General features: G+C 50.3%; 1 protein-coding gene across 8 annotated transcripts; it reads right to left on the reverse strand.

The window, feature by feature from the left end:
- Window positions 1-290: 290 nt before the first annotated feature.
- Window positions 291-21,461, reverse strand: LOC122391423 (outer dynein arm-docking complex subunit 2-like). 8 transcript variants are annotated; one of them, XM_043385319.1, is made up of 12 exons: window positions 21,166-21,461; window positions 20,832-21,037; window positions 20,481-20,627; window positions 19,329-19,538; window positions 18,768-18,899; window positions 18,133-18,249; window positions 17,665-17,775; window positions 17,124-17,348; window positions 5,638-5,757; window positions 2,405-2,581; window positions 1,868-2,056; window positions 291-1,367 (listed from the first exon to the last, which is right to left on the reverse strand). In XM_043385319.1, the coding sequence occupies exons 2-12, from the start codon at window positions 21,012-21,014 to the stop codon at window positions 945-947; spliced, it is 2,034 nt and encodes a 677-aa protein (XP_043241254.1). In that variant the 5' UTR covers window positions 21,015-21,037; window positions 21,166-21,461; the 3' UTR covers window positions 291-944. The 8 variants fall into 8 exon arrangements, with proteins under 8 accessions (XP_043241254.1, XP_043241252.1, XP_043241257.1 ...); XM_043385317.1 differs by having other exon boundaries at window positions 21,398-21,454; XM_043385322.1 differs by having other exon boundaries at window positions 21,421-21,453.
- Window positions 21,462-21,578: the final 117 nt, after the last annotated feature.

The following is a 21,578-nucleotide window of genomic DNA, read 5'->3' on the forward strand; positions in this document are numbered from 1 at the left end:
CGGGGCGGTCCGGAGCAGGTCAGGGAGCGAACTGAGCTCCCCGGCGCCAGCAGAGCGGCCAGCGGGCCGGCCATTACCGGTAAACGGTCTCAGGTGCGCGGTAATGACGCAGTGATAGCGCGATGCTCAGGTGGGGGCAGCTACTGCAGCTGTGAGATTACTGGGGGTGCTGTGAGGGTGGAACTGCCATCAGAAACCTGAATTGGCTCGCTGAATTGCGTTGATGTCGCGGCAGCCCCGGCTATGTGTTTCTGTTTGCTCTTGCCCACTCTTAAGAAAAATATGAATAATACGCACATGGTGACTTGTATTTGGTTGGAATCATGAAAGGTGACGACGAATTTGCAATTACACTGTGTGACACACTACAATCATTTGACTTCGTATTAATTGACAGACATAAGTGTGAGCATTACACGTACGGCTCCCTTCATATTGGAAACGTAATGCCACGAAAACGTGTCAAAACTACGCGTCTGATTGCACAGACTGAAAGACAAAACGAAGACGGCGACTAGCACATTCCTGCAGGACTGTAACTACGTCAACTCTACTCGCCGACTAGACTTGATAAGCGTAGGGCACGATCGGAACTTTCGAGCATAACGACATGACCAGCGAACAAGATTGCTCACACATCACTAAAAGTCAATATGGTAGTCGTTATCATTCGTAATAAGCTGAGTTATGATGACTTGTCAAAGGCAGTGTACGGATACTTGTAAAACAGTGGTTCAATAACTTGCTGTCGCTAAAATTATCCACTGGCTATATTAAGAGTGCGAAGCTGACAACTACTCGACTATCGCCATTGCACAAAATCTCAAATTTACCGAATAAAAGTAACGGAGACGTTTGAAATGCCGACCAAACCTTCTTCTCCCCTGTCCAGCCCCGCGGTCGTCTCCCGTCTCTCGCTCAGGGCCGTGTCTCTCTCCTCCCCTCTACTGTCGCTTGCTACCGGGCCGGCTGGCGGGCCGCTCAGTGCCGTCTGTGGTCGGACTGTCTGCGCGCGCGGCCGCCGTCAGCCGGTTGTCCACCTGCTGCTGGTGTACGGCCGAGGCCAGCAGCCGGATGTTGCGCAGACAGCCGGCGGCGTGCTCCTGCAGCTGCTGGTCGTCCGAGCCGCACATGGCCAGCAGCGGACCGACCGCCTGGAACTCGTGTAGCGTGATGCAGTTGCGCGGCTCGCGGCTCAGCTGGAACAGCGCCAGCGCCGTCGGACGGTGCACCAGCGGCTCGCGCGAGGCCAGGTAGCGCACCAGCGGGGCCACCGCCTTCTGCTTGCCGAACTGGAGCCGGTTCTGTCCCCACTGGCAGCAGCAGGCGATCGCCTTGGCCAGGTACTGGCGCACTCGGTCGTTGTCCTGACGGGAAGGACAGAGGGAGAGGGGATCAGTCGACTGGGCAGATAAGCTGGATGTAACGTGTATGTCTGGTCGCTAGTTGCAAACTCCAGCCCCATGAAGAAGCAGTTGGTGTGACAGATAGTACGTCGGTCACTGTCAATTGTGAATCAGTCGAAACTTCAAAGTAGGGTTGTGGAATCGGAGTCGGTCGGAGTCAACAGTTCTGCCCGGAGTCGCAGTCGGAGTCGGAGTCGATTTTTGGAAGCCAGAGTCGGAGACAGGTGATGCACAGTCACCGAAAATCCACCGACTCCGCAGCCAGCTTCAAAGTATCAGCGAACAATAAAAACAAACTTTATTACTTCTAAACATGCATGGCCACTTCACTGATCAGGCTGGTAATAAGCATGCGTTTTATTCCTTTGTTTAAATCTTGTCAAACCGGAAACATCAGGGCGCCAGCGAGACGGGACCTACTCCTTCAGACCGTCGGCAGTCGCCATCCTCCCGCCACGTACCGTGCCGGTGAGGCTGGCCAGCTGCGGCACCACGCCGTGGTCCGTGATCACCGCCAGGTTCTCCTCGTCTTTGGCGATCTCCGAGATGGCGTTACAGATGGCGGCCAGCACCTCGGGGTCCGGTGAGCGCAGAAGGCCGACAATCAGCTCCAGGCCGCCGACGAACGAGCGGACCATCTCACCAGCGTCCTGTTCGGTGGGGTACACCGGGGACACGGGAGTGTCAGCGCCACCGGCCGGGGGTCGCTCAGCCCAGTAGGGTCAGCCCTCGGCACAGCAGGCACACAAGGACAGGGGTGTCACGGGCCGACAGCGGGCCAGGCGACATGATAAAGCAGCGTAATTATGTAAGGTTGCAAAAACCCAACCGGGAATCCATGCAAGCGACATTGAATTATTGAATAGCACTGCCACAAATCGATGTCAGCCGGCAATCATTCGACGATCCAATAGGATAAAACTGCAGAACGAGCACTAAAAAATTCTGAGCGACACCATCCACATTCCACACCACTACCGACTCCCCGCCGGCCTCACCTGTGCGTTCTGAATGCACGGGCAGATGGCCCAGGCGGCGGCCGCCTGCACCTGGTAGCACGGGTTCTTGAGCAGCGACCACAGCAGCCGCACCCCGTCCAGCGCGTCGATGGTCATCATGCTCTCCGGGTCCACGGCACAGGCGCCGATGGCGTGAGCAACATTTACCAACAGCGCCTGGAAGGGGTGGTAAACGTGACCGTACAATTATACAGCACTAAGTCGTGCCTGAAGTCGGTGTATCAGCTGAATTACGAGACTAAATTGTACTAAAAGTTTCACTTTTCTTCTAAATTTAAAGACCGTGTAATACATATGCAGTGCGCCTGTTGAAAGACCGGGAATACCTGAACAGAATGCGCATTGCAAACGAACTACAAACGGCCAGCGAATAGGAAAACCCGTTCCTGATACGCATTTACTTGCTCATGTAACCCCGGAAACAGAAGCAGTAAACGTTGTTTCGTTGCATTTTCGGCTCACTGGTACGAACTGGGTGCATGTGAGGCTGCTGTAAACCTGCACAAATTTGCGGTCACTATTATGCAGAGACGGACAACCTTTTTTTAGTGCGGGTATAAACTCAGCGAGGAACGGTGATGGATTGCCACTAAAGCCGCGTTCCCACTACGACCGTTCAACATCGTAAAGTGAAATAACGGGAGAAAACTGGCAAGATCGGCAAAATCACAGCATGCATTTTTACGATCCCTGCCGGTGGTGGTGGGAACCGGGTATTTGACACGTGTTTTCGGATGGAGACATTTGTAAGGTATTGAAAGTTTGCTCCCCATGTTGGTTGGTTGGTGAGGTCGCCAAAAAGTTGAACAATGTTCAACTTTTTGAACGTTCTTGAAGGTTTGTGCAGATATTAGATGACACAAATAAGCATTTTTAAGCAGTGCATAGAGCAGGAAGCCCTTTTTGGGAAGTTTCTTGATATTCAAAGTGAGAAGACAAGCAGCAAGGCATGAAAGGTGGTGCATTTTTGCGGATAAAGGCTATATAACTCTAATTATATACATATGTAGATGTAGGCGAGCGCTAAGTGGCGATGAATAACAACTTTTCGGCAGGTTTACCGTAGGTCTAGTGTAATTTATTCATTTACCTACCATCAGCGTCTGGAAAATAATAATCTTAAAATAATGTCATGCCACTGCAAATGCGGCGCAAATAACAAACGTTTATTTACATCATCTAACAGTGATACATAGCTGTAGCAGCACTTGCTCTTGTGAAACTAAAGGCAGAATTTCCGACAATCGTGGACACCGGCGTCGTCGCTCACTTATGACCTCAAACGGGCGGCCACTCCTCGTTCAACACACGCAGCCTCCGCCGTCGGATCGTCACTGAGGGCCTCATTCGAGGCTCAAACAATCACAGTGTCTTCTGGATCAAGGCCATCTGGACCGCGCCATGTGATTGGGACGACCACATGCGAAGCATGTGATTGTCATTGGGCTGTGTGGTCCTTGTTATGCACATCGCATGCGACTCTTGAGCGAATGATCCTCGCTATGTCAGAACAGGTGCGACTTGCACTTCATCTCCCTCTTTTCGTAGCACCGCTCCGGAACTCAGAATCTCGGAGATAGATAAAGTAGCCACCCAGTTGCGCGCCAGCTACCAAGAGTTGCATCGTAGATTCAGGTAGACAGGCTTGGGATCTCAAACGCTTAGGCCAAGCTCTCCTCTGGAAGACCGCTGCATTGTAATGCCACGCCACACTGCAGAGTCAGACAAACGTCGACAGTTGCCACCATCTGCTGTGAACCGTTGTGCTCGAATACACTCGTTTATCTTCATTGAGCACACGGCGTCAGTTTCCTTGCTGAACTCATAAGTGCTTCTCGTCTGTTCAGTTGATATTAGTATAATTGCCTTTATACAATTCTAGCATCGCCTGACGAGATGGCGTAGTCACATGATGATGGTGACATGAGCTGTGACACTGATGTAAGTTGGAATGCCGGCTCCATATACTTGTACTCGTAAACCTAAATCGCTGAACCTGTGTCGACGAATTCAGTTGCATTGCAGCCTGCTTCATCTTGCTAGATGTTTTATCGAGGATTGCCACAATAAACTGTTAAGAAATCATCGGAACTTGCAATTTATCGGTTACAGCTTCCCGAAGGTATTCACAGCAAAACCACAATGAGTTATATCAACTGCACACATTTTCTCTTCGTCTTCAAAAGTCAATAGATTGGCGTTATCACAGCCGTGAATGCTTTTCGTTGACATTGTTGATAGATTTTCTCATGTTCGCGTACTTTCAACACGCTGATAACTTTTAAGTTTTTCTAATTTTATCATTCATTCAGTTGCATGGCATCTTTTACCACGTCAACTACCTATATTCTGATTTTTTTTTTACAATAGCTTATTGTGCCGATCCCTCCTTCATCATCGCTCCTCTCAACCGGCTTTGTCCAAGCCGTTTGCCGATGTCTCACGATGTTTCCCCATCTTGCCCCGTATACTAGGGAAGGGAAGTGTTCAACTTTTTTAGAAAAGTCTCTAGATCAACGATCTCGTCCGTTTTCTCCCGTTCTTGCAATTTACGATGTTGAACGGTCGTAGTGGGAACGCGGCCTAAGCCGTGAGTTGCGAAAGTTAACATGCATTGTCATGTCATATATTACTGTACTCTTGGATTAACTGTGCAAGGCAGTCAAAAGCGATCATTTCACACTTTTGCCGTTACTAACCGGACGTCCGGTGGTTGCGGCCCGGAACCAGTCGGCAGTAATAGGTAGGTAGCCCGCCCGGCGTGTTTCTTTTTTCCAACCAAAGGAAGGCGCTATACCCGAAGATGCTTCTTGGTAAACAAACCAAACAAAAACAAATATAACCTAACCTCACCTGACCTAACCTACAACCTACAACCTAACCTACAACCTAACCTACAAACCTACAACCTAACCTACAACGCGCCAGAAAGTTCGGCCGGCGGCGGGGATCGAACCCTAGTTCACGATCACGAGGTTCACGTTCATTGATCACGAGGCGAGTGTGCTCACCACTACACCACGCAGCCAGCTGGCCGGTGAGAGGTGTAAGTCACTTTTCAATGACGCAATGGGATATTCTCCGTATAGCGCCTTCCTTTGGGTGGAAAAAAGAATTACGCGCCCGCCCGACCTGTCCTACGTTGCACAAGGCCGTGTTTCACCCACGCTCTCCCGGCGCGGCGGTTCCAGATAATGCGGTCACACACGTACCGTGTTGGTTTCTGTCAGTAGGTGCACCAGAGGACGGATTCCCGAGGCGTTTTTGATGGCGGTGCGTGCCTCCTCCAGCTGGGCACAGGCGCCCAGACAGCCGGCCGTGTTGACCAGAATCTGACGGAGGGAGAAGCACACATTCCATCGTGCCGTCAGACAAACCGTCGGCTCCAGCATTAGGAAATAAACCCCCATGCCCCCCCTCACCACCATAACTGAGACCGACCGATCGACTTTAGCATCAAGGAGACACCAATAGGCCCCAAGACAGCCGGCAGCATTGACCAGAAGCTGTCGGGGAAATCCGCACACTCTCCGGGCTCGGACTATCAGTCGACAGTACACATCAGGGAAGTCCCAAAACCACACAAACAGTTGCATAAACAGAGACCCATAATACAACCCGCGGCGGTATTTTGTTGACCACAAGCTGGCGGGGACAGCCGCATAATCGCATATAGTCCCAGATTGATATACACTGAGAAAACAGTGTCCCGATTTTCGGGCTCAGAGACCAGTTTTCGGGCTAATGTACCATATTCAAAACAGACAGCACATTTCGAGAATACTTTCTGAGCTAGCGCCACATGGGCTCATACGATCCCTTAAATCGGTATCATTGATCGCAGAAACAGAGCTCAGTCAGTACCCATTATCGGTGTCAAGCTCTAAAACTAGTCTCACTATGATACCAGTTTTCAGCCTGATCCCCATTTTCGAGCTCACCTGATTCCAGTTTGAGGGCTCAAATTGTGTGGTGAAGCCAATATTAGGGCTCACGTCATCGCTTTTCGGGGCTTTGGTAAAAGCTGGATTGCGTCAGCTGGCTGGCCAGCTGGCGACGCACGAAAGGTATTTAATTTTAGATATACCTAAGCGCGGTAGAAGGATGGACATAAATATTTCAAATGGCTTTAAATGAAAAATTGATTGGTAAATATTCATTCTTTTATATCTAGCATTGATATGTAAGAAGCTCTGCTAGCGCCACCATACGGCGCCAGCTGGCAAAAAATCTAGTTAATACCAGAGCCCGCTTTTCGTCCGATGCAGCCCCTCCTCCCCCCTCCCCCGTGTCCAGCAGCTGCGAATAAGACGAAGCCGCGGACAAACTTTTTTTTTTTTGCTCGGCCAGCCTAGCGCCAGTCTCGAGCGGTGGGACAGTTAACCGGCAATTTTGGCCGGGATGCAAAAGTTACGTTAAACCGGTTTATGTTAACCCGGGAGCAAATAACAACGTGGGAGCCTATCTTAGGTGTGGCAAAGCTAACGGATTACTTACTTGTTGGCCGAGGTGCCCAAAGAAGGTACTGGAACCGAAAACACAACATTGGTTCATGTATTTATTAACATTCATACACACAGTCATACTTGTGCAAGGTGTCAGTGTTCGGTTGTGGGGTGTAATAGCCAGGGAAAAAGTTCTATGAACTGAAAAACCCGGCGCCTATTACTTCGCAACATGGTTGTGTATTCAACATGAACTGCAAGGAGTGCAGACGACATTGCCTGTGCTAACTTAACGTCTCACGGGCAGCGCCGCGCTCTGACACCTTGGTCCCAGAAGCGGCGGCGTTTCTGACCGCAAATCGCCGGAGAGCCGGTCGACGCCGTTGAGGGGACTGAGCAGGCCGCTGCCAGCTCCACCTTCACGTCCGCGCGGCGCAGCTCGGTGTGCGGCGGCGGCTCATCGCGCGGGCCGCACCCGTCCGTCCGCTGCACGAGCCGCTTTTCGATCCGACAGCGCAACACCGGCACGCCATTGTGCTGGCTGAGCGGCGGCAGCGGCACGTAGGCAACAAAACAGTAGAAATCGATGGGCCTGGATCGGCGTTGCCAGCAACGCCGGCAGCGGCGCGGCGGGAGGCGCCAGTGCCGCCGTCGGGGACGTGTGCCCTTCGCTGCGCTCATTCGAGTTGGCCGGCCGGCCGCGCGGCGTAGTCCTTTTGACACGGTGCGAGAAGAGCCGGATGAAGGTGGACTTTTTATTGGCGTTGCTGGTGCTCACGCCGCCGGCGTCCAGTTTGGGCGGCAAGTCCGAGTACCAGGAGTCGGACAAGTCCCGCGCGAACGCCGCCAGCCGGTCGTCGTCACTGCTGGCGGCGGCCCGCCGACGGCGCTGCCTCAGAATCGGACGAGTCGGTGGTACTGAGCACCTCGCGGGACGGGTAGCTGGGAGTGGGCCGGCCGCGGCCCCTGCCAGGCCGCGCCACCTTCACCGGCGCAGCCGCCTTCAAACTGCCCTTGCTGGGCGGCGGGTTGGTCGGCGGAGGCGGCAGCGGTGCCTCGACGTCAGTCCGAGTCGCTGTCACTGGGCGGCCGCCGCGGAGACGGCTTCTGTTTGACCCGCAGCCGGCCTGGGCCGGCTCGGCGCCCTCGGCCGGCGGCGCGCGCCGTTTCGAGCGTTTCACCTTTTCACTGTTACTCTCGCCTGGTCCTCAGCGTCGAGCGGCTCGGCGCTGTTCGGTTTCATGTGGCCCATGCTGCTGGGAAACTCGGGTGGGGACAGCTTTCTGACTGGAGTGCCGTCGAAGATGGAGGAGACGGGGGTGCTCGCAGAGTCCTTGCCCAATGCCCATGATAGAGCCGAGGCTCCACTGGACGCCCAGCTTAATCGGGCTATCGCCGCCCTCCTTCTATGGTGGATTCTTCGGCCCCCTACAGCCACTAGGGCCATCATATACTCCCAGATGGCGGCACCTAGGGGATGAGGGGGGGGGGGGTGTCTGGGCCACTTGTCCACCTCGTGGCGTCGCCAGCGACGCCTGCGAGTCGGAGCAAATGATTATGGGGTCTTCCTCGAAGGACGGGTGCTTCAGGAGATGTTGCTTTGCCGTTTTGGGCGCCACCATCTCAGATCGGTAAATGGAGCAAATCCTCCCCGCCGCCTCCCGCAGTACCAATGTTGTACTGTCTGGGTGCTCGGTGAGGACCCCAGCGCCGCCTTCCTATTACTCCCCCGGTCGCAGACCCGTCGACCCAGGCCCACGTCGCACGCTGGGGGAGCGCTCCCAGTCACGCCTCCGCAGCACTCCTCCTCGCTGTTGCGGACGCCCCGATCGGCAGCAGGTCCAGGTGGACCGTGACGCCGTCTGTTGGCGTCTACGGGGGCAGTCTCGTGGATAAGCGCGCCTCGGCGGGCAGCGCCACTCCAGTGGTCCCACACCGCTCCCCCGCGCTCTCTCCAGCCGGTCACTGACTTCAGTCACGGTTGGGGGGGGGGGGGGGCTTCCGCCACGACGCGGCGGGTCCTCCGACGGGAGGGAGAGCGCCTTCGCCAGTAGGCGCGATGCCAGCGCATCCCTCCTCATCTCTCCATCGGCACGACGCCCGCCTCGGCCCTCACGGCGAGTCTTGGAGCATGGAAATCGGGCAGCCAGTGATGACTCATGCCACCATCAGCATCTCCGCCTCCAGGACGCCAAGATGTGTGGCCGCAGCCGCAGGCAGCCACGCCGACCCCGCTGCCCGCATGCCCAAGTAGTCTCGAATCGCTGACACCTCTCCTGAAACAAGAGTGGTGTCGTAAACTTAAACCCCTTGCTGGAGCCCGCCAGCCGCGACAACACCGCCACACCAATTTTTGTGACCCCGGAACTTCCGTCCCGAGCCTTATTTCACGGCACGATGCTACAGTGCGCTACACGTATTGTGGTATTCAGCTTCCATGGAAACATCAACTAATTTGGACGCTCAAACATGGGAGTCAGGAGTGGTTAAAGGAAATAGTTCACTTTCACGAAATTATTTTTTTGCAACGGATTTATGATTTTTTATGTTCAAAATAATCAGCAAAGAAAATAAAACCTTTTTATAACAAAAGATTATTTTCTATATTTTGATATAGGAAGAACTTTTCAGTTTCTGTAAGGCACAGTCGCGATCCAGTATGAAAAGAGCATGGTTCCCGAAAATTCTTCAGAAACAGAGAAATTATCGCAGCCACCGGCATTTGGGCGATCTGCTCGATCTGATAATGTTCCCCTGAATGTCCTAATTGATCAGTACGAGAATTTCTCTAGAGTTCTCGTAGATAATTTCTCTACTTTCTGAAGAATTTTCGGGACCCATGCTCTTTTCATACTGGATGGAAATATATGCAAGGCACACATCCTCAACGCAAGACACCTTTTTCGGGACGAGAAATAGAATATCTTTGCCTAGGGTGATCGTTGGGCTGTAAAAGCTCCTGATTTATGCTCGTCTCAGCCCAAGCTACCGAACTGCTATTCCAGTTCAAAACCCATGTTAAAAAGTGAACTATTTCCTTTAAGGCCCAGAGCGTTCTGTCTGGTTTATAAAACCTTGGCCAGCAGATGTAAACGTGCTTTTTGTATAAGTGGCTTAATTTTGACGCAAAAGGGCACTAACCTTCGGCGCAAATAATGCAGAAATTTCAGCGCAAATTGCAAAATAGCTTGCGCCGAACTTCGGCGCATGACGGCTTCATGGGCGTCCGGCGTACCATATGGATGTTTTCCAGTTTGGGCTGCACGTTTTAGCTCTAGGTTTTAGACTGTAGGTTTTGGGTTGGGTTGGGCTGGGCTGGGCTGGGCTGGGCTGGGCTGGGTTGGGCTGGGCTGGGCTGGTTGGGGTGGTTGGGTTGGGTTGGATTAGGTTAGGTAAGTTTAGGTTAGTTTAGTTTAGGATAGATATGAATACCTATTTTTTGTAAGTTGAATTATTTTTTTCATTTTGTAGCATCATATGCCTTCCATCTTTGAACTGCCATATTTAAGCACCAGAATAAGTATGGACTTGAACCTTTTCCAGTCTGGATGCCTGTATGGAAGTTGTGCAAAATCATGCAGTTGAAGGTATTGTAACCACAAATAAGAGCTCATGACTCAAGTCTCAACTTGTCCATAATTGGTTATCTTGATGTATACTTGTAGACCCTTCCTCTTACTTGGCACACAGGCATGGTGTCACAGTGTTCTAAAATTGGATTTCAATTGGGTGTCCCAATAAAAAAAATCTGAAGACAAAATGAGATAGATTTAGTCTTTCCGCAAAACTGCATAATGCCATTTTTACCTCAGATTTTGTCAGAACCTTCACAGGATCTGAAATGAAATGATGTAGAGTAGGTAGATGCATCAACTGTCAAGTCATGCGTAACCTGGCAGCTGGCTGTTGAATCAAACTTTTGACATATTTTTTTAGCAAAGATGAAATAAAGCCACTTGTCATATTTTTAGGATGAAAACATTTTCCCCATCATGTGTGGTTATTCACCTAAAATTCTGAAACATGGAACACTGTCATACCAGCATTCCATCATGTCAACCAGCATTCCGCAGCATGTTAGCAGAAGCAGCAGCATGTTATAAGTATATGAAAGATCCAAATAGGTTGTAGGTTGGTAGGTATTGGTACTAAGTTTAACTTAATAGGTTAGTAGGCAAGGTTAGGATTAATTTTAGTTGAGCATCAAGATAACCATTACGAACAAGTAACAAAATCCTTACCTACCCTTGAAAGCATTGCTTCAATCACATCATCACGAAGAACCAGACAAAATTTTTGCACATTCTTACACTATTTGACATCCTGAATCCAGATATGATGCTTTCATGTGGCGCAAATACAAGAAAAACGAATAATCAAACCCGTGCGTATTCGTATCAACGGCGCCACAATTGTAGATCAGACCTTTTCTGAACAAATGCCACCACAATTTTAATTGATAAGGGATTAAAATGGCATGAGCATCAACATCTTGATTTTTTCTAAAAGATAGCGATAACTGATAACTAATAACTTACCATTCATTTTGAAATCACGGCGGTAGGTACACCAACACATGGCACTGAAAACAGCAAAAGACGGAATGGCGGAATCAGGCCCATGTCGTCCCCTATCTCCCTGTGTGTCCAAAGCCCTGATCGGCGGCCGGCTAGTACTCTTGCCCGCGCTCACATACGTGCACGTTACCCCGGCAACGGGCTATTGACCAATGAGAAGCGAGAAAAGTGTTACGTCACTGCGATTTTTCATATACCTGTGCCCCCCGGACGTGACGTAGTGTGCTCGCGCGCGTGCAGGGTCTCTGCGATCGAAAAAGAGCGCTAGCAGCGCGCCACTCGACGCCGCAATTGTCAAAAGCGGCGTGTTAGTATGCTTTATTATGAATGATGTGTGTAAAAGTGAGTTTTTATGTTGTTTATTTGGAGGAAATAGTTGGAATAAATTAAGTTATTTTTATTTCTGTTGGTTGGAGTTTTTATTCAAAAGATTTCGGTCTATACCATTGATATTTACTGAAAATACCTTCGCTTGAATAAATTGCAGATATTTGGCAACTGAAGTGTTAGGTAAGCCTAAATGATATGTAAAAAGGTAAGAGACACCCTGATTATCATTTGAGAAACGAAAATATATGAATTTTCCTTATAAGACTCGCTCAATATGCTACTCCGCGGTTTATGCCCCGAGGGTGTCCGAGGGTTCCCGTTAGTTTGCCGTTGGCGCTCGGCTCGCGCGCGAGCCGACGTCACCGCCTGTGACGTTGGCTCGCGAAATACGTCATACCCTGCACACAAAATAGCCGGCTGCCGAACAGCGCTCAAGTCAGGGGGGTTCGCTCCCGTGCCTTCAGCATTACGAAAAATGGCAACAGCCCGTGAGCAGCATCAGCGCTCACGCACATGTTCAAGGAAAACGACATGTAATGGACTGCTAACGACGGCCCTCTCCACCAATCAGCGCTCGGCATCTCGAGCGCTGATTGGCTGGTAGCAAACGCGTCATATGTGGGTCTCATTTTTTGCGATCAGTGAACGCGTTATTTAATACACAGTGGCCTATGGATGGCCTTGGGCCTATGGAGAATGGCACGCGGAGCTGAAGGTCAGTGTTTTATTGCTTCGTACATGCGAATGGGGGTAGTTGAGTGGCATTTGACACCATTTTCGAAATCTACAGTGAATTTCTGATCGACTCATGTATATATTTTTATGAATTTGACAGTATTAGTGCTACATAGTCGGTGTTTTATGTTGGTGTTGTTTCTCTCGACCTTTGTCTTGGACTCTTATCCTATCTTTTCTCGAAAATGCTTGCCATAACCAGGTAAGTATCTGTATAAAGGGAATATGTGTTGAATATGAGGAGAAGGTAGTAATGACCATTCTGCCTATCAAACTGCCAGAAGGTGTGCTTGTAAGGTGATTGAAACTGCAATACAGGTTGCAGATGTGGGTTTGACATTAGCATTGTTGTTGTAACCCCACTTGCTCTAATAAAATGGCAACATGGGGTTATGTACCCACTATTGCACAGCCTGGTATCAAGCTGGTTGATATGTGGAGGATAATGAAAGCATAACAACTTTTCTTTAGTGAATAGGAGCGTTGCGTCTTGTGACTTATGTCAAGTCATTTCAAATGAAATGATTGTGATTGTAACTTTTACTTCAATTATTATTATTGCTAGTTTTGACCTTTTTAATCATCAAGTTTTATGTGTACCAATTTCATATGCCTGTGTAATGTCTGTGCGGCTTTGTGCAGTGAGCGTATCTTGAAACAAACCAATTTATTTTGTACCTTTTTTTACTTCAACAAATGTATGTCAAAGGACAAAAATGTCATGTCTATTATCATTGACACTACTACAGCTAACTTTGCCTATATTCCTATCTTTCAGAGGCATTCATCTGCTTTCCAGTGCAGTACCTAGGAGGCTGCAACTGAAACTCGCACAAAGGCAACCAAGTGTCACTTCATCAGCCTACAGTAACAGCCCATCTGTAATCACGATATGGGTGAAGTGGCATAGAAGAACAACCAGTAAACATGAAAAGATGTATTTTGTTTTGAACTATTTCTTAGCATAACTGAACAGCAAAGTGCACACTTACTGCTTTTTATGTATGCCCTGTGTGCACTGTGCAGTTTTGAATTATTTTAACTATGAAATGCTTTTGCTAACTACTCTCTTTACATAAGCTTCCTTTGTCATGCCTGTGTAATTTTGAGTTTACATGCATGATGTAGGCATGTTAGCATGTATTTCCCTTGGCTTCATAAAACTACTTCCAAGCATTTGTTATGGACATTGGTGCTACCTTTATATGATGCTTCAGATGTGTCCAGTAGTTGATGAAGGGAGAAGAGTAGTAGGACAGCTGATAGGCTGATAGCTATTACCAAAAATATGTGCTTGTCTGCACTTCGGGCTGTTCCATCATATGCAACCTCTATTTACTTCCTTGCGTAAGAAACACCCCATCTTTTGTTTCTTTCCTGTGCGCCCATTGTTTCCGTGGTGCTATAAACGTCAAGTTTGAAGTTGGTATCCAAGTGAGCAAAATTTGCATTATTTCAGGCCGTCTTGAATCATTCGTCTTGAATTATATCCCTAACTGACATCCTGTTATTTGTCCTGCAATGTCTGTGCCTGTGTCCGCCCTTACCTCCGGCTCCAGCCTCCAACCAGGCCTGCTGAGCTCTGTCGCCGGCGCGGTGTGTCGCACTCGCAACGTGCTGTTTCTCCACTCCACCCGACAGCTGCTAGGAATCATCCTGTGCCATGCGCCATGCGACACAGCAATTGTAAGCTGCAGGTCACATTCGGAATGATTGGCTCCGCGTATGTGCATCCGGCCGGGTGCTAGTCGATATCAGGGACGTGGGTCGGACTGTTGTGGCGGCGTGCACTGTGTTGGTTGAAGTTGTTGTATTTCTGTTAGTGAAAAGCATTAATACATAACCGTGGCCGCAGCCCAATGTTATTGTGGATTTCAGAGGGAGTGGCCAGTCAGGAGGGCCCCATGTGGGTATAGACCCAGTGTCCAGTGGGATTGGCTAAGATTTCCGGCGATTGATAAACGCTTCTATGATAGTAAACCTATTGAGTTATGAGAGGTCACGTGAGGGCCCTGACCTTACTAAACTCTTGTGAAAACATGACACATACGAACGGTAAGAAACCGACAGCTCTTCTTTCTGCCAAGTGTCATCTTTCTATGAAGGATTTCTTGGCACTGAGTGTCCAGAAATTGCGTTGCTTTTGGACTGTGTAGAGGCTCACGAGCGATAACATAGGTCAACAACCTGACGTTCCTTAAATATGCGACTTGTACCAGAAGATCCAGCTTGATCAAAAGATTGTACATGTCAAATTTCAGCTCTTAAGCTCAAAAGAATTTTGAGTTATCGTAAAAACCGTCAGTGTGGCACCGTATCGCCTCCCCGCGCGGTCGGAAGGTAAAAGTTCGCCGGCTTTGACTAAACAAATAGTCGTCGTATCGCAAATTCATTGACGGCGTTCGAAGCGTCGTTCAATTTACTTTCGAAACATATCCTAACCAGGGATGCGGAGCCGGAGCCGGAGTCGGAGCCGGAGCCGCCGGAGCCGGCATATTTTGCCCGGAGCCGGAGCCGGAGCCGGAGCCGTGAAACAATATAGCCCGGAGCCGGAGCCGGAGCCGGAGCCGCCAAAAAAGGGGGCGACTCCGGCTCCTTTTTATTTTTTGAAGAGGAAAAAAATAATTGACCTAGTTCGGTTTGACAGTACAAGGCAGTAAAACATATCGTACTATTGGTCTCAATATAAGTGCCCAGGCGACTTGTAGTTTTGATGCGGTGAATACCCTCACCCTCGCCACAATGCGAGTGGGGGTGGCGCTGGCTGGGAGGAGGGGTGCACTCGGCCCGAGTTGTGGCGAGGGTAAGGGTATTCACCGCATCAAAACTACAGGTCGCCTGGGCCCTTATCTTGAGACCAATAGTACGTCATGGGCCATCAAGTGAATGAAAAAGCCGAATATCCCCAGTATCCCACAGTACGCAATCAACTTCCTGTCTGCTCCTCCCCCCCTCACGTCTACTGCATCCCCAGAACATGAGGACCGGTCATCAGGTGACGGCCATTGTTTTGAAGCCAGTGCAGTGGACTGCGACTCCCAGCACCGTCTCTTCCCACCCCCACCCGCACCCTCCACCCCCCAATGCAGCCGAGACGGGTGTCAGCCTACGATGGTTCAGTGAACTCCGATTCGCGGCGACTGCGTTTCCAATGCCATCGCTTCCTAGTCCTTTGTTCTGCCAGTTCTCTCCGAGGTGCGTTTGCGCGGGGACGCGGTGAGCCGGTCATGGCAAGAGTATAGGTAACGCGTATAACCAATCCAATTTTTCTTCCACCCGTATTTAATTGATTGCATAGGGGATGTACTGAGTCGGAGCCGGAGCCGCCGGAGCCGGAGCCGCCGGAGCCGGACCATTTTACTCGGAGCCGGAGCCGGAGCCGGAGCCGCCATAACATTTCACCCGGAGCCGGAGCCGGAGCCGGAGCCGATTTTTTTCTCCGGAGCCGGAGCCGGAGCCGGAGCCGTTTGAAATTTCCACGGCTCCGCATCCCTGATCCTAACATTAACATTTATCTGCCTAGCGCAATCTCCAACAAGCAAAAGTTCCGTGCATGCATCCTCATACAGTGTTAGCGGCCGCCGGCCGCCGGCCGCTGACCCACATTCGCGTCATCAGGGAATGCCGCAACTAATTTATTGTTTCCAACTTTTTTCCCGGAGCGTTCTACCTGGTTTATATAGCCTTGGTCCAAGTGCACAGATGACGTCACACGAAGGGGCGGAGTCGGGGGCGGAGCCTAGCGCAACGGCCGCCATATTTGAATTTGTTTTATAAGAATGTAATATATATTTTGGCTTTCAGTCAATTGTTATCGATAGTTTTGTGAACGGTTAGCTGTAATATAAGGGATTTTTAAAGAAAAAACACATATTCTGCTTGCAATTTCGATTTGAGTCCGACCCGCGCCTAGATTCGAGCGCACGACCTTTGGATCTCGGTGCAAGCATCCTAACCACTACACTACCGCGGCAGCGCAGCGGCCGGCGGAAGGGAGGCTGCGGAGGCATGGGGGCTATTTTACGCATTTTCGGAAAAACTAATGGGTTTAGTGAAAAACTGCTCTTAGATAATTCAAAGAAAAATGTCTCGTCTTTCCGATGATGCACTTAGTTTTGTGCTAGCTCCAACAGAGTTTGTTCTACAGCGTTTCGAAAATCGCCTATTTACATGGGACTCAAACGGGGCTTCAAGACTTGCCCCCAGATGACGTCACAAGCTGACGTCACGATCAGGTAGAATCGCCGGACGACCCTACCTGGTATATAGGGCCTTGGGCGGAATGTCGTATGGAGCCCTAAAACGCAGCTCGAATTGAGCCCGAAAAGGAAGACGAACTGATGCCGCTTTCGGGGCTAATGTACTTTGAGCCCGAAAAGGGCGCCTAACTGATCCCGATTTTAAAATCATACAGATTTGAGCCCTGTTTTGGCACTCATATGAGCCCTTATTCAAAAATGTTCTCAAAGTGTTTTCTGAGTGTATCAGTCGATCCCCGTGCCAAGGGGAGATACCCAAAACCTCCAGACCATCATAACAAAAACACTATCATCCGCCACAGCTTAGGTTTTACCATGCTCTCCAGTCTCCATACCACCTCATGACACTAACCTGTTCGTTTTCGTTATTGAGCAGCGGCACGAGCATATCGACGATGCCGAGTCCGTTGAGCCGTTTGGTGTTGAGCGGGTCGACGGCGCACTTCCAGAGCGCTCCCGTGGCGGAGATGGTGATGGAGAGGTCCTGCTTGGCGGCCGGCAGCTGCAGCATCTGTGTCAGCCGCTCCAGGCCACCCAGCTCACGCACCATGCGCCGCACGTCGCGGTCCTCGGCGCACTGCCGGCCGGCACACATGGGGATGAGGGGAGTGGCAACATGCGAGAAGAGCCAGTGGGGCTTTAGATCGCCGGTTTAACGCAAAACTTTTTTTCGCGACAATTGCACCTCCAAATTTGCGAAGATTGAATGACGATTTGAAAAGTCGGTGAGAATAGAAAAAGGAAAACGTTTTATGACCACGTTTAACCAGCTAAGAATCATACCAAATGCAACCACCCGAATTGTGTGTTTATTTACGCTTTAGAGAGCGCCGACTTAATAAGTCCCGACTAGTCAGAAATGAGAAAACCTTCCGAGGCTAGGAGAAACGTGCCTGGAATATGGCGTAGGCGCAGTGAATCTGCAGCTTGATGTTGTCCTTGTGTAGATGGTCCAGCAGGTTACGGGTCATGCCCTCCTCGCGGATGGCCAGCCGGTAACTCTCCTGTGGAAGCAGTAGGCGCTGGTCATCAACAGAGCTCGGGATGGTCGGGTACGGTGAACACCGCGGTCGGACAATTACTGTTGAGATTCACTGAGCGTCGCATATCACCTGCTGGGCTACAAAACATCCACATTCGACATGAATGATAGAGGACGTAAGCACGAAGCTTCATCTTGCTGCAATATATTGTCAAACGGCTCATATTGTCGTACAATTTGATGAAAACAAAAATACAGTAGTATCAAGAAGTCCTTTAATTGCGTCGGACATTCTGAAACCCATTTATATCTAACTGACAACAGTATTGCCAGCTCCAGTCCTACGCCTCCCGAGACCCGGGGCTGGTCCTTGACTCACCTCAGAAGCGCACATCTGAATGATGCCCATGACTGAGATGAGAAGTTCTGTGTGTACCGACTGCAGTAGCCGGGCCAGCAGGGTGATGCCGCCCGCCTGGCGGATACACTCCTTCACCTGAAACATATAACACCGGTCAGCAGCGTTACCACGCCCGCCATACACCGGTCAGCAGCGTTACACCGCCCGCCTGGCGGATACACTCCTTCACCTGAAAAGAGCACCAATATACCGCTCAGCAGGGTGAATATGCCGCCCGCCTGGCGGATACACTCCTTTACCTGAAACATGCACCGATATACCGCTCAGCAGGGTGTTACCGCCCGCCTGGCGGATGCACTCCTTCGCCTAAAGGTAAAGTGAAAACGGAGGTAAGGTAAAGTGCCAAAGATACATTGGAGCGGCAGTATGCTGAACAGGGTAAGCCTAATGTAAGCTGAATTGTAAGCCTAAATGCAGTGCGCTTCAGATCATGTGCCATAATATTTACAATTAATTATGCCGACTTGTTCATCGCTTATCGCTGACTTATTTTTGTTTATACTAAACTCTTCGAAGACCAGTTCAGTAGCATCCAAGCCACTGTCACGACGGGCCAAAATGAATGACCAAATGCAGCGCTGAGGCATACGCACCTTGCGCGCCTTGGCCAGGGACCAGAGCGCCAGTGCGCCGCCCAGCGCCACCTCGAGCTTCTCGCGCTGCTTGGTGGTCAGCTTCTCCATGGGCTCCATCAGGATCGTCTTGTCCACGTCCAGCAGGTCCACCTGACCGGTGTCCGACATCACACATCAGTTGAAAGGGGCAGTCAAGTACAAATAATCGCCTCGAGCCTGTGAACATGGCTGAATTGTGACGCTACACCAGATCCCTTGTAAAGTCTGACATCACCACAGGTCCGTCAAGCCAATAAGGCGACCAATAAGGCGTATCAGTATCAGTCACGCATAGCATACGGGCAAACAACGACTTATGTCCCTTGTATGACCATCCGAGAAAGATTCAATTAGACGATCGTGTATCTGTTACGGCCCGTTTAAAAACTCGGTCCGTATTGATACTGCCCGGGCCGTATCAATACTGACGGGGTCACCGGAGGGCCGAGTTCTCAAACCGGCCGTAACATATCCACACAATATATCGTAGTTAGTACAATGAGGTCCCCGATTTCAGGGCACCCCTCCCCAGGCACCCACCAGTTTGGGCACTCCGCCGCTCTTGCGGACGATGCGGCGCGCCCAGCGGAACTGGGCCACGTTGGCGATGGTCTCGGAAGCCAGCGCCTTCAGCTGGTTGGACGGACTGCTGAAGAGTGTGACGAGAGTCTCGAGGCCGCCCAGACTGGCGATAGAGCGGCGCACCTCCGGGTGACTGGAGATCACCTTCAGCACCTTCAGTGAGCCGATCTGCAGCGAAACAGACGGCGAATGATGATCCGATGATGATCAGAGAAAAGACGACCTCATGATCAGGGGAAATGGCGGAGCACACTCGTTTTACTGTCATCCTTAACAGCCATTATAACGAAACAGTCGGTTGCGATAGACGTTGGTATCGCTGTGACACCATCGCTCCGCCTCCCCAGCTCATGAAATACGAGCGGCTCTCGCCACAGTGAAGATACTGTTCCGCAATACACGCAAGTGCGGCGGGCCACAGCGCCTTGGCGGGCGGGCTTGGCCACAGCTAAATACGGCACTTGTAGTTCCCCACAGACCGGTCGGAGACATACGGTGGAATTGATGTCAATGACAGTGTACGATGAACTCGAGTTAATTTCCAATAGATTAGACAGCGTCTTTAGCGAATGCTTTCACACTGAAGATACCACTTGCTGACTGGTGTACTCACATAAATTGCACGGGAATCAGCTTTGTATGATTGTGTCGCGCCGAGCATAACGCGTGAAAATCGACACCATGTGAAGAAGGCAGGCAGCTCTGCCGTTATTTCTAGCTCAGAAGGACGGCAATTCCCCGAGGGCGACCCCACTTATCCCCAAACGTCACCTCACCTCCCTCCCACTCACCGCCCCAGGCCCATAGAATGGATCGATCAATACTGAAGCATAAGTCTAAAATAATAAGGACATGAAAATGTTACATAATGTTTGACAACGTTCTAACTAGGGCCTTGCAATAACCTTGCATGACATAGGTACTCGGTTGGTCGAACCTGGCTTTGAAGACTTTGGCACATATAAACGTCCGATAGACGATAACTTTGTACGATAACGGCTTTCAACGAGCGCTACCAGAATCAGACAGTCATGTGTCGTATCTACGGCACTCTCGAACCTCAATATACCCTGCTAAGCTCCCGAAAAGCCAGAGTGCTCATTGTCGGACCTTACACCGGACGTCGTTGGTCTCGAGGATGTTGAGCAGCACCTCGAGGCCGCCGACGTCTCGCAGGGCCAGCTGGCACACCTCCTGGTCGATGGGGTGGTCCCGCAGTGCGCACAGTGCGATCACGGTGGCCGTCTGGTTGCCCGCCTGTAACAGCAGACAGAATCGGCGTCATACGCGACCGGCGACCGTCAAACGACGCGGACCTTTCGACAGCGCGGACAAATACAAAATGCGCTGAACGTCACAATAAATATGTGCATTAGAATGCGCACAGAATAGGGATACGTGTGCTTGCATGTTATAAAATAAGCGCAACATTACAGAAACACCTCCACGCGAATACCATACCTTGAGGTATTTAACAAGCTTCTGAATTTGCCAGTAATCGGCCGGCAGGTCGGTGGCCGGGTCGTTGAAGCGGTCGTTGCTCTCCTCCTCCGAAGACGATTCTTCGCTCGACGAGGACACATTATCGGATGTTGTGACAGTTACCTTTTTGGTTGTTACTGTTTCCTTGTCTTTCCCGGTCATCGTTTTGAAATGCGATCGCTAAGCTGAAATGATATGTTGCACAGAACAAGGTAAATTACAAGAAACATTTAGGCTGGATACACTGTGGCGTAGCATAAAACTGTCCTATGGAACAAATTGAAAAATAAGACCGCAAGGACTCCATGCTTACATCGTAGCTACCGCCACTGTAAACAAACTGTAAATGACCGTCTTGTAAGCTGTAGCCGGCTATTTCAAGCTCAGGTTACGGTTTAGGTACCAAGTGTAATTCAGGTCCGTGTGATTCAATTTCAGGGCTTGAGTCTGGCCAGGACTACATACAATAAAACGGTAAATCACATAGCACAACTAAACCCTGAACCGCCGATTATTGACTGCTTGTAAAGCACTTATGACACGACCTTATCGCGGGCCTGGGAAGTGCCATTCAATCTCATGATCTCAATCTATATACTCTGATCTCAATCAGCTGTCAAGCAACCGCAACGATCATCGGTTGCTATGGAGATGAACACAAGGTAATATTTTTTACCGACTGGGAAATCACAAGACCCTGATCCCAGTTTTTATTTTTTTGACAAA

Source organism: Amphibalanus amphitrite, unplaced genomic scaffold (genome assembly GCF_019059575.1).
Source record: "Amphibalanus amphitrite isolate SeventyFive unplaced genomic scaffold, NRLGWU_Aamphi_draft 000436F_arrow, whole genome shotgun sequence".
Classification (NCBI taxonomy): Eukaryota; Metazoa; Arthropoda; class Thecostraca; order Balanomorpha; family Balanidae; genus Amphibalanus; species Amphibalanus amphitrite.

What these genes read in the sequence shown, in the direction of transcription:
- LOC122391423 (XM_043385319.1), bottom strand. Translation starts at nt 21,014, where the DNA reads ATGACCGGGAAAGACAAGGAAACAGTAACAACCAAAAAGGTAACTGTC. An exon ending in TACTGACAGAAACCAACACG is followed by an intron (nt 2,582 to 5,637) that starts GTACGTGTGTGA and finishes CACCCCTTCCAG; the next exon opens with GCGCTGTTGGTAAATGTTGC. An exon ending in CGTGCATTCAGAACGCACAG is followed by an intron (nt 2,057 to 2,404) that starts GTGAGGCCGGCG and finishes CCCACCGAACAG; the next exon opens with GACGCTGGTGAGATGGTCCG.